This window comes from Vulpes vulpes, chromosome 3 (genome assembly GCF_048418805.1).
Source record: "Vulpes vulpes isolate BD-2025 chromosome 3, VulVul3, whole genome shotgun sequence".
Lineage (NCBI taxonomy): Eukaryota > Metazoa > Chordata > Mammalia > Carnivora > Canidae > Vulpes > Vulpes vulpes.
In genome coordinates this window covers 115,631,718-115,643,116 of record NC_132782.1, presented here as the reverse complement: position 1 = coordinate 115,643,116, position 11,399 = coordinate 115,631,718, and the positions used below count along the sequence as shown (strand labels likewise).

At 44.2% G+C, this 11,399-nt stretch overlaps 1 protein-coding gene across 1 annotated transcript; it reads right to left on the bottom strand.

Annotated features, from left to right (window-relative positions):
* Positions 1 to 2,452: 2,452 nt before the first annotated feature.
* LOC112907886 (pepsin B-like) lies at positions 2,453 to 11,399 on the bottom strand. Its single transcript, XM_025983213.2, has 9 exons — positions 11,240 to 11,399; positions 10,508 to 10,664; positions 9,010 to 9,127; positions 8,403 to 8,521; positions 7,551 to 7,750; positions 5,869 to 5,991; positions 3,928 to 4,075; positions 2,986 to 3,084; positions 2,453 to 2,758 (listed from the first exon to the last, which is right to left on the bottom strand). Exons 1-9 carry the CDS (start codon positions 11,293 to 11,295, stop codon positions 2,606 to 2,608), a joined length of 1,173 nt encoding a protein of 390 aa, XP_025838998.1. The 5' UTR covers positions 11,296 to 11,399; the 3' UTR covers positions 2,453 to 2,605.

Below are 11,399 nucleotides of genomic sequence, written 5' to 3'. Positions count from 1 at the left end.
CTCTCCTAGCTGTTGAGAGGGTAGGCAGAGGAGATGCAAAACGATGTCAAGGACACAGGGAAGATTTTACTTACACAAAGACATTTCAACAAATACTTTATGAGCAAATGAATGATATTTCATAAGTAGTGATGACATAAGAAATAAAAGCTCTAGAATACTTTTACAAGTATAACCCAAACATAGACTAGGGTCCATGTGGCCACTTTCTGCATGAATTACATTTAAAAACCACATTATATCTGCCAAAAATAATTTAAAAGGAATTCCAATATTTTTTGTCTCTTGCAGAACATTAAAAAGTCTCTAATCTGTGGGGTCTAGGGTGGCTCAGTCAGTTGAGTGTCCATCTGACTCTTAATTTTAGCTCAGGCCATGATCTCAGGGTCTTGGATAAGCCCCTCGTGGGCTCTGTGCTCAGGGGAAAATCTGCCTGAAGTTCTCTCCATCTCCCTTCATCCCTCCCTCTACTCGTGCCCTCTAAATCAATCTCTCGATTTTTTAAAAAAATCCTAATTTTTAAGTATAGGCAACTTTTCTCAAAATCTTCCTCCTACATGCTCCCCCAGATATGTTGGTGTGGAACATCTCCCCCAAGAAATTCCAAATTCTAAGTTTCTATTTTCATCTCCCCCACCCATAATTTCTATTCCTTCTTTTTTCCCTGTTGCCTTCCAGCTTTTTATAAATTTATTTTTTATTGGTGTTCAATTTGCCAACATATAGAATAACACCCAGTGCTCATCCCCATCAAGTGCCCTTCCAGCTTTTTAAAAATCTCATTTACTACTCCTTCTTTTTACCTTTTTTGACCTAGTGGCCTCTCTCTTTCTCTCTCTCTCTCTCTCTCTCTCTCTCTCTCTCTCTCTCTCTCTCTCCTTCTCCAGTCCCTCAGTCTGTATACATATAACATAAGAAACAGGAATCAGACAGACAAGATCTTTATTAGTGTGATGGGGACAGAGTGGGAAGGTGGGAAACAATCACGTATTAATAAATCTTGTCCCCATCCTACAATGATAGACAAGGTGGAATAGACCATAAGCTGTGGAGAGCTGCTCTTGGTTGCTAGTTTCTAGAATCCAGGAGCAGAGAATTTCTAGCTTTGGCTTTACCAATACCTTATGTTGCTCCAGTGGCTGAGGACAGTCCCTGCTGATGAATTTCAGCTTACTCATGAGAGTTTCTAGCAATCATATCTCCATCTCAAGATCTTTGCACTCTATAGTTGCGGCCAACCACCAGAGCATGAATAGAGGTGATACTGAGGCAGGAACAGTGGCTGACAGGGCAGGGATGAGAATGCAGGTGAATTGGGGCTGAACTGAGCTCCCTTCTCTCTGACCAAAAAAAGGCCATATCTCCCATAAAAGAAACACAACGGAAAGAAAAAGGAATGGTCAAAGTGCAGGCATTACCCAACTCCTTAAGATCAACTTCATTATGGGTTGGTGGAGGGGAATGATGCAACAGTGTAGAAAAATGGATACCTCCATCCACCACCACCACCCGCACACATCTGGGTTGAGAATTCTTTGCATCTTTCTTTCCAGGTATGTCCTTCTAATTACATTTCTTGAAACAAGTTTGAACCCCAGAGCGATACCAGTTTTTAACTCCATAAAGGCAGCATTACTGCATTAGAAGAAACCACTGCAGATGATTGTTCATAACCTATTATGGAATGCGAGTCAGCTACTGGGCTTACTTCAGACAGGAAACATGCTCAAAAGCAATATGTTGTACTTGCTAGAAAATTCCTAGTGTGCCAACGCCATGCCTCATTTGTAATTGTGTGCCCCCATGGCTAACATGTAGCAGAGTTTATTATATAACAACAGAATTAAAAAATGTTTAATGCACAGTTTTGGATCTGATTTTAACACTAACTGTATGATAACAGGTCTGTGCCTCTCCTTCTTATACTGTAAAATGAGACTGGGTTTCAAAACTCAAAAACTTTCAGGACCAGGCGGGTGAATTGTATATGCGAACAGCTTGAGACCATCTGTATTAAGCAGGGAGGAATGGGGTCTGTGAAAATACCAGAAACTATTCATTAAAAATGTGCTACTCCCTTCAAGAAAAACTACCATTTTCTGATCTGTTTCCTCAGAGAGCCAGTTTGAAACATTCTCTAAGGTTACTTTTTTCTTCTTTAATATTCTTGAGTTAGAGACTACTCTGTTTCACATTCTTTTCTAAGAACGGAGTGAAAAATGTGTTGGAAGTGCCAGTGCTGGGAGGACTGGTCACCTCTACGAGAGTACCTCATGTAGGTACTACTGTGTCCTTAATGTCTGTGCTGTGCGTCCTCACTCAGAAACCTTTGCTCCATGTCCTTTCCCATTGGTGAATTAACAGATTCCCCCAAAGAGCTATTGCTAACTTTCAATTTAGAAGAAACTACTATAAGCATAACACAAAGAAGAAATTTGGAAGGAACAGTAAGGATTTTTGGAGATTCTTGATTTATTAGTTGCAGGAAGTAAGACTAATGTATAGAAGGGTCAGACTAGTCCAAAATGCTGCTGTCAGCCCAGAGAAACAGTAGGGCAACCCCAGAGTCCTGCTGGGAGGGTAGAGACAGCTGCCTCTTGCTAGTCTAGGCAGAGGGGGCAAAGCCCATCTTGTTGTTGGCAAGGTCGTAGATAGTATAATATTCCTTGAGGAAGACATCTCCCAGAGTCCACAGGGGTTGCCCAGTGGGGGAGGGCAGGTAAGTGGCCTCAATCCCAAGTGTGCAGTAGCCATTGTTCTGAAAATACAAAGAACATGAGGATATAACCAGGTGAATGGAAAGGCCTTTTCCCACAGGAACTTCCCACCCTATATTCCATGACACCTATAGGGTCTCTGGCCTCTTGTTCACCCTCAGCCCTGCCACTGATGACTTCCCATAGGTGCCCAGATGTGAGCTGGGACACAGAATGGAATTTTGGGTCATCCAATCCCATATTCATGGAGCCTAGAATGCATACGTACGTTGAAGACATAAGCAGAGGGAGGCAGAGGTAAAGGTGACCCGCTGATGACAAAGGTGATGGTGGGCATGCTCTGTATGGAGTTGCAGTTGACCACAAACTGAGAGAGAAGAGAAACGGAACTGTAGAGTGCCATTGGACTGTGGGCCCAGACAAAGGTCCTGATTTCCCCTTTCCCAGTGAGACTATCTTCCTGACCTTCCAGCAGAGGTTGGTTGAGAGCATGGAAGGCAAAACCCAATTCACAGGCACAACACTGACCAGATGCTTCCACTTTCCTGGGCCTCCTTGGACACATCTCAGCTCCAAGATTTTGCTTGTATTTATATGGCCATAGTGAGTTAGGCTCATTTCAGATTGCAGGATTCTACTGCCAGAATGTACCACTTACAGAGAAGCATGGGCACACCCTGTGGAAGTGTGCTTTTGAAAATTCATACCCACACTTGTGTGCACCTGTCAATGTACTACACACACACACACACACACCCTGAAGAACCAAGATTTAGTCTGACTATACTAGACTCTTGCATGCAGGGGGAGCAAACTACAGAAGTGTATATAAGGGGATCTGGGGTAGACACAGGAGGCTGCTCAGAGCAAAAGCAAAGAACTCCTAAACAAGAAAAAAAAAAACCCAAGTGGAATGGACAAATGGAATATGCCTGGCTCTGTTGCATATAGTCAAATGACAGTGGCCACATCAAGGTGAGATATACTCCTAGGACCTGGAAAGGAACAGCCACCTCTCCTGACAGCCATTCAGCCCATACTCAGAATTAGAGTTGGTATTTCTACCTTTCCTTACCCCTCCTTGCCTGAAAGGCATGTTGTATCCCTACCTGATCTGTCCTACCAGAGGCTCAGGTCCCCGCCCAAATCCCTCCTCCTGTGCTAAGGCTGTGTGGATGTACAGAGAAACCCTTGGCTTCTGGTTACTCACATCACCATTCTGAGCCTCCTGGGCTCCAGTTTCTTGCAGGAAGGAGCCCATGAACTGCTGGGGAACAGCTAGCACATAAGTCCCTGTATCCACAATGGCCTGGCAGCCCTGGGAGCACAAACCAGTGGCCTGATTATTGACGAGGAACCTGAGGGGAACACCAATAGAAGAGAATTAGGTGCCTGTGACACAAACATGTCCATATCCCCTCTAATTGCCCTAACCTTGCAGCTTCAACATTCTGCCTTTTCCAGGAAACCAGGCCACCCCACGACACAGCTGTCCATGTAATGTTTTGTGTTTTCTTGTTCTGGTAACCCCTTCAGCTCTGACTGAAAGCTCTGAAGAGGCAAGACTGTGTCTTATCTTCTTTAATCTACCTACATGAGGCCTGGCACACAGTGTCAAAAGCTGCCAGATGGTAATCACTTCATAAACACACTTTGTGCACCTACTATATGCAAGACACTCTTACAACTATTATGGTGATACAAGGAGGACTAATTACATTATCTGTTTTTAAAGAGTACATTCTAATAGGCATGAGACTATACGACTAATATATTAAGTCATGACTTATCGCTGTAGCTGGTGATTGCCATAATACGGTTCTTTGTGATTCACTCCCTGATTCCTCATTCAGCTTTTTCTGCAGCTCTACCCTTCCTCTTCAGTCCATGTATGTTTTGAGTACTGTTGGTGGATCAAGGCACTTGGATATAATGGTGAACAAAAAACAGACATGGCAGTGTGGTGGAACTGTCAGACACTTAATAGAAACACCCAATCAAACACAGGGTTTGATTGTAACCATGGTGAGTTCCATGAAAAAACTAAAGAGGCCAGAGAAGGGGGAACTTGATCTACTGTGGGGGTGAGAAGTAGTCAGTCAGACAAGGATTTTTCAGAGAAGAGATGCTTAAAGGGTGAGTGCCATTGGTCCAAGTGACAAGACCCCTCTATTAGAGGCACAGAAAACGACTTGCCAGATATTCAACTGCTTATCTCCCTGTCTATTCATGCACATTGGGCTGGTGTCCCTGTGGCTACCCTGAAATGAGGAGATACAAGTTGGGATACATGCCAGTAATACTATGGGACTGAAAGATTGAGCCCCTAAGAGACCTTTTCGAGGGAGAGAGGACTTCATCTGGGCTCAGAAGGATGCACCCAGGACATGAGGGGGGCACTTCAGGTGAAATAGTCAAAAGAGAAGCAGCAAGAAAGTCATGGCGAGGTGCAAGGACATGGTGAAGTCTGTGCTGCACATCAGGAAGTGGTGGGAAGGCTGTACCCGTAGGAAGTGCCCTGCTGTTATATATGGTCTTGAGTAAAGGCCAAAGAAGTGTATCTTTAATTGGCAGTGATGGAGATTTCCTGAAGGCCTGTAGTGTAGAAGTAACTGAGTCATAGTCCTGAGCCATGGGATCAGATATCCCTGGGCTCAAATTTGGAAATTTGTGAAATGTATGACTTTGGATAAGTTACTTAATCTCTGAGTCCTGATTTCTTTATCTGTGCAATGAAATATACTACTGACCACCTTATAGTGCTGCAGTGAAATACACATACAATAATATATATAAAATATTTAGCACAGTATCTGGCACATAGAAAACATCAATGACAGCTGTTACTCTTACTTATGAAGGACTTGGTAAAGATGGTGCTACTTGAGATAATGAAGCTTCAGGGAACAAAGACATGGGTTCACAGAAGTCTAGGAATGACCAACCTGCTGGCATGACAAGGCTCAATGACAAGTCAAAAAGTTTAGTCTAGAGCTAGATGCCAGAGTCTACTGAGCTCCTGGAATAATGAGCATGAGGATTTGCTGATTCTTTATGAAGTTTGTGCCAATGCAAGAACAGGAAATATTGTCACACTGGAGGAACACCCTAGGGGTATCCACAATCCATAGGAATTTTCCTCTGTACTTACTCATCGATGGCAACCTGCCAGTACATTTCCCGAGTGACTGGAGCCCAGACGATCTCACCAGAATAAAACTGTGTGTCCACACCTCCCAGGATGAGCTCTCCACCATACTCATAGGTTGGTTGGCTGGGGAGAAAAGGAGAAGAGCACAAGTTCTTCCCATAACTCACATAGTTTCAGGCAGGTCCTCCCTCCGCTTTAACTATCCCTCTGTCTTTCAGACACAGAGGAACCACAGCACAAGGGGTATCATCCTCTGACCTGCTCTCAGACTCTACCAGGCTCAAGGCACAAGGGAGAAGAGGCTCCTCAGAGGAACACCCAGAGTATCAGAGAACTGGAAACACAGACTATTCCCATAAAAGAGGAGATGGAATTGGAAACTAGGCCTGTGAAAACAAACTATCAAAGCATTCCAGAGAAACTCTCCTGGGGTCAGAGTGAGAAAAGAAGAAATACCTCCGGGACCACCTGGGATGGGGCCTGATAGAGAGAGAGAGATATCTACTGTGCAGTCAAGAGGATGTTCCTGCCATGCTCAGGTTGGTAATTAGACAGTGTTAAAGGGATTCAGACCACTTCTGTTCCTTATCCTAGGCCTGCTGGTCATTGAAGAACTCAGGTACCCTGAGTATCATGTGATTAGGAAGAAGAATCAGTACAGTTTGCCATAAAAGCTCAAAGCCAGGGGCACCTGGGTGGCTCAGTGGCTAAGCATCTACCTTTGGCTCAGGTCGTGACCCCAGGGTCCTGGGATTGAGTTCTGCATCAGGCTCCCTGGGAGGAGCCTCCTTCTCCCTCTGCCTGTGTCTCTGCCTCTCTCTGTGTGTTTCTCATGAATAAATAAATAAAATATTTTTTAAAAAGCTCAAAGCCAGTAGAGTAGGAAAAGTGTTAGATTTGTGCTCAAGATGTTTGCATTTGAGTCATGGCTTCATACCTACCAGACCTTGCTCAATTTTGAACACCTGTTTGAGCCTGCATTTCATCTGTGGAAAAATGAAGCTAATAACAAGATTTTTGAGATGTCATGTGAAGTAATAACTACAAGACCTCTTTATAGAGCCAGACACATTATAAATATCATTTATTATAGTCCTTTTTATTGTATATTTGTAATTATTTATATTAATAAGTAATCATATACCTTGTTCTAAAGCTTTACGGCTCTGTGAATCAAATACAACAATCTCCACATTTACTAATTAAAACTTGAGGGACTGTAGTTTGTTTTTAAGGAAAGAGTCATCTTATGTCTTTGGCCTGAATTGAAAATTCTTCTAGTGCAGGGACACCTGGGTGGCTCAGTCAGTTGGGTGTCTGCCTTTGGCTCAGGTCGTGATCTCAGGATCCAGGGATCAAGCCCCCTGTTGGGCTTCTCTGCTCAGTGGGGAGTCTGTTTCTCCCTCTCCCTCTGTCCCTTCTCCTGCTCATACTCTCTTTCTGTCTCTCTCTCTCTCTGTCAAATGCATAAATAAAATCTTTTTATAAAACTCCTCTAGTGAAAAAAATATAATCCCTTCAAAAATGTAATTATGAATTTTCAGAAATACATGTAATGCATGTAGCAGGTTATACTCATTGTGTCAGGATATGTTAAAACCTCAGCCTTGTCTGATGTTGACTTGCTGAAAGCCCCCACAACACCTAATTTGCTAAGACCTACCCAGGACCCATATGCTCACCGAGAGAAGTAGAAGCTGAAGATGGGCTGGGTGAGCTGGCCCTGCTGCACCATGCTCTGCATGACTGTGGGGCTATCCCCAACGGCCAGGTTGGGGTAGGCCATTCCCAGGATACCATCAAAGTTTGCATAGTAGAAGGGGTTGCTAGGTTCAATCTCACTCAGACCAAATTCCTGGTTATTGATGACGATATTCTGAACCTGGGACAAGCAGAAAGAAAATTCAGGTGGACAGATCCTTCCCAGACTTAAGTGCCCAGGGATAGACTCTATACTTTTCTAGGGGAGGAAGTTGGCTTTTTTCATGCTTAGCTCAATCATTAGATGGGGTATGGAAGATGAAGGGACAACAGTATCAACCAACCATGTGGGTGTTGGGGAAGCAGAGGCCATTGTGTTCTGGACTTAGAATTTCCACTTCCATAGATAGTGAAAGAACAGTGGCAGGTTTTATATTGAACAATCCATGTGCACAAATGACATAGGAACTGTGGGTGATTGATGTAAAGAAAAGAAAATAGTGAAAGGAAGGTCTTCAAATACCTAGAGTGAAATCATGTGGAAGAGAAAGCAGATGTGCTTCATGTGGCTGCAGAGGGCACATTACAACCAAGGAGCAAAGTCACAGGGAAGCACAATGTAAAGAGTCTGCTGCGATCAGGACTGCTTCGGGGAGAGGTGGCAAATTTGTTTTGGGAGAAAGGTTTAATTAGATGGCCTTTGGCATCCTTTCCCACAATTAGCTTCTGGGAATTTGTACCTATTTAGTAATCATGAGACTCTCTGATAGATGAAGGCTCTAGAAAAGGGGAACCAAAGAGCAGACCCACAGAAGTATGAGAACAGCACTTACAGTCACAGTGTCATATCCCAGGAGCACAGTCAGGCTGCCACTTCCATAATATAGTGTATAGGTTTGTCCATTGTTTCTGTAGGTAGAGGAACTGCTGGGGTTGAATGTGTTGTGATTGGCTGTGTAAGATTAGAATGGAATGTTAATGTTAGTACACTTTCCAAAAAACTTGGAGGACATCTATCCTTGATGGCCTAAGACCATCAGACCAAGCCTGAGATTGGGCCTCAGCCTCAAGATCCTTTATGCTGAAAACAATCTGTGGCCCCACAAAAGTCTGTCCCCTTGGCAAACAGATGCTGCCCCAATCCCTTCCATTTCCTAAGGGATTGCTCAACACAAAAGTGCCAGGAATTGGGGCCAATAGGAGAAAGCTGAGGAAAAGGAACAATGTAGAAAGGAATGGAAGCCTTGGTCTATTTCTGCTGTCTCTCTCCAGAACTGTAGTACTTGTGAAATCTAGACCAAGGCAAGATTTCCAGATGGTCTGAATTTAAGGAGGATGAGATCAAGGGTATGCACCGGGAACTTGGGACTTTGATGCTGAGTTTGTGATCAATTCTGACTCTGCCCCACCCTCTTCTCCTATCTATGGTGGTATACTCACAGCAGGCCTGGCTCTGGCAGTAGGTGGAGGGCACCCACAGGTTGGAGGAGCCCGTATCAAAGAGGACCAGGAAATTTTGTGGTGGTGTCCCAATGCTGATCTCTCCAAAGTAATAGGACTGCAAAGACAAAAGATTGTCACTCGGGATCCCTGGGTGGCGCAGCAGCTTAGCACCTGCCTTTGGCCCAGAGCGCGATCCTGGAGACCCAGGATCGAATCCCATGTCGGGCTCCCGGTGCATGGAGCCTGCTTCTCCCTCTGCCTATGTCTCTGCCTCTCTCTTTCTCTCTTTCTGTGTGATTATCATAAATAAATAAAAATTTAAAAAAAAAGATTGTCACTCTCATTCAACTGCCAAGGCTCCTCCTAAAGACGGGGGGAACAAGTTGACTCACTAGAAACCACATTTTTTCCAAATAATATTCTCCTCTTTCTAGAAGTGCTCCTTCATATCTGGAACCAGATCCCCTCAATATTCCCATTTTTGTCCCTAATTGCAAGATTTTGACTAGGTGAGAATTAGTCTGGCAAGACAATATCTTCTTCCAAAGCTTTTTGTACATTATATCATGTAATACCTCCATGGATTTATCATTCTGTGCCAGAACATGCAAAGTTGGAGAAGCAATCACTTTTTTCTTCACTCCCAGTGTCCATCCATCCTCCCCTTCTCTCTCTCTCTCTCTGTCTCTCTCTCTCTCTCTCTCTCTCTCACACACACACACACACACACACACACACGCACACACACACACACCCTTCTTTCTCTTCCAGTGTTAGATATTTCCCCACCATTCTTCTCCTTCTGGTCACGTAGTAGCTAAGGCCCCAGGAAACCTAGAATGAGACGTAGCATGGAAAGCAAAAAGATAACTTCACTGAGACGCAGTTTCAGTTCCAAGTGAATTCGGGCCAGCCACGTCACTTACCTGCCTCTTCTTCTACATCTATAGAAAGGGGAAGTCCAAGTAGGAAATCCCTAGGGTCGCTTCTAGATCTGACACGCATGTAACACCTCACTAAAGACAGCCTATAGGACACCAGTATGATGAGATGCCCTGAGCAGACACTGTAGCCTAAAGAATGTTCAAATACTTGCTCTGAGTACCGGTGTATGTTTCCAAAAGGGAAGATATATAGCAGCTGGGACCACTGGAGATTTTGCCTGGCAGCTCTGCACGTGCTCTCCTTCTTTCCCCTGCAGCTCATCACTGGGACTTCCTTCCTGGCCCTCTCAACTGACTTGAATATGTCACTGTGAATCTCTTAACCATATAAAGAGAGCTTTAGAGAGTGAGCCAGTAATGAGAGGAAAGAAGGAAGGAAAGGAAATACTATAGTGTCAGGTGGTACCAACTCATTACCCAGATACTTTCCATAGGAAGGTGAGACATAGGTTTAGTAAAAAGACCAAAATCAGAGCTAATGGGAGGTCTAAATAGGTATCAAGAGTGCTTATTAGCCAAAGGTTATGGACATTACCTCCCCCTTCACTTACATTCAGGTAGTTGGTGAAGGGCTCATAAGCAACAGCATCATTATTGAAAAGATACTTGGCAGCTGGGTCAACCTTTGGGTGGTTCCTCAGGAATGTCTCGAGGACACCCCGCTCTTCCATCACCTGGCGGATAGACTTGCCTTTCTTCAGGATAATTCTGTGGAGAATAGCCAAACAAAAGGAGTGAGCTTCACCTTCCCCATTATAGCAATCCCTTCAACGACCTGATCTGGAGTTTTCAAACCTCCTTAGTCCTCTTAGAAGAGCCTCTTATAAGAAATCCTCCTGGATTCTAGTGAGTTCTGACCACTGCAGTCACTCCAGCATTTCCAGCAGCATTCCTAGCCTGAAAATCCACTACAAGGTATATTTGGGGTTTCCTGCTTGCATATTGTTTCCAAGGAATAAATTTCTGTTTATCCAAAGTCCCTCCTATAAACTTGAGACATGAGCCCTGTATGCCTCTTTCTTAGCCAACAAAACATCAACGTACCTTTAAAAACATACACACACACCACACACACACACCTACATACACTCATCATCATCATCATCATCATCATCATCATCATCCATTTTAAGTCTTTGGTCCCTGTGGTTTTGGGGTTCATGTACCAAGACACAATCTGCCCGCTTTTCCATGAGATCTGCAGGGAAGGCCTTTGCTCTACCCCAGCTTCTGGTGCTGCCTTGGGGCTGAGTATCACTGTAAAGCTGAATCCCTATACACACCTTTCCACACCCTCTGAGAGGTGTAGGCAAACCAAAACCAAGACCAGGATCTTCATGGTGCTGATTTCAGTGGCCCACAGACACACAGGACACAGTGGCACACCCAAGAGTTGGAACAGACAGAGGGAGATTGAGTCTCTCTTTTATACCCTGATCTCCC

Coding starts and splice junctions, on each gene's coding strand:
- LOC112907886 (XM_025983213.2), bottom strand. CDS start 11,295: ATGAAGATCCTGGTCTTGGTTTTGGTTTGCCTACACCTCTCAGAGGGT. Junction 8,522..9,009: donor CTGCCAGAGCCAGGCCTGCT/GTGAGTATACCA, acceptor AATCTTACACAG/CCAATCACAACACATTCAAC. Junction 7,751..8,402: donor TGGGATATGACACTGTGACT/GTAAGTGCTGTT, acceptor TGCTTGTCCCAG/GTTCAGAATATCGTCATCAA.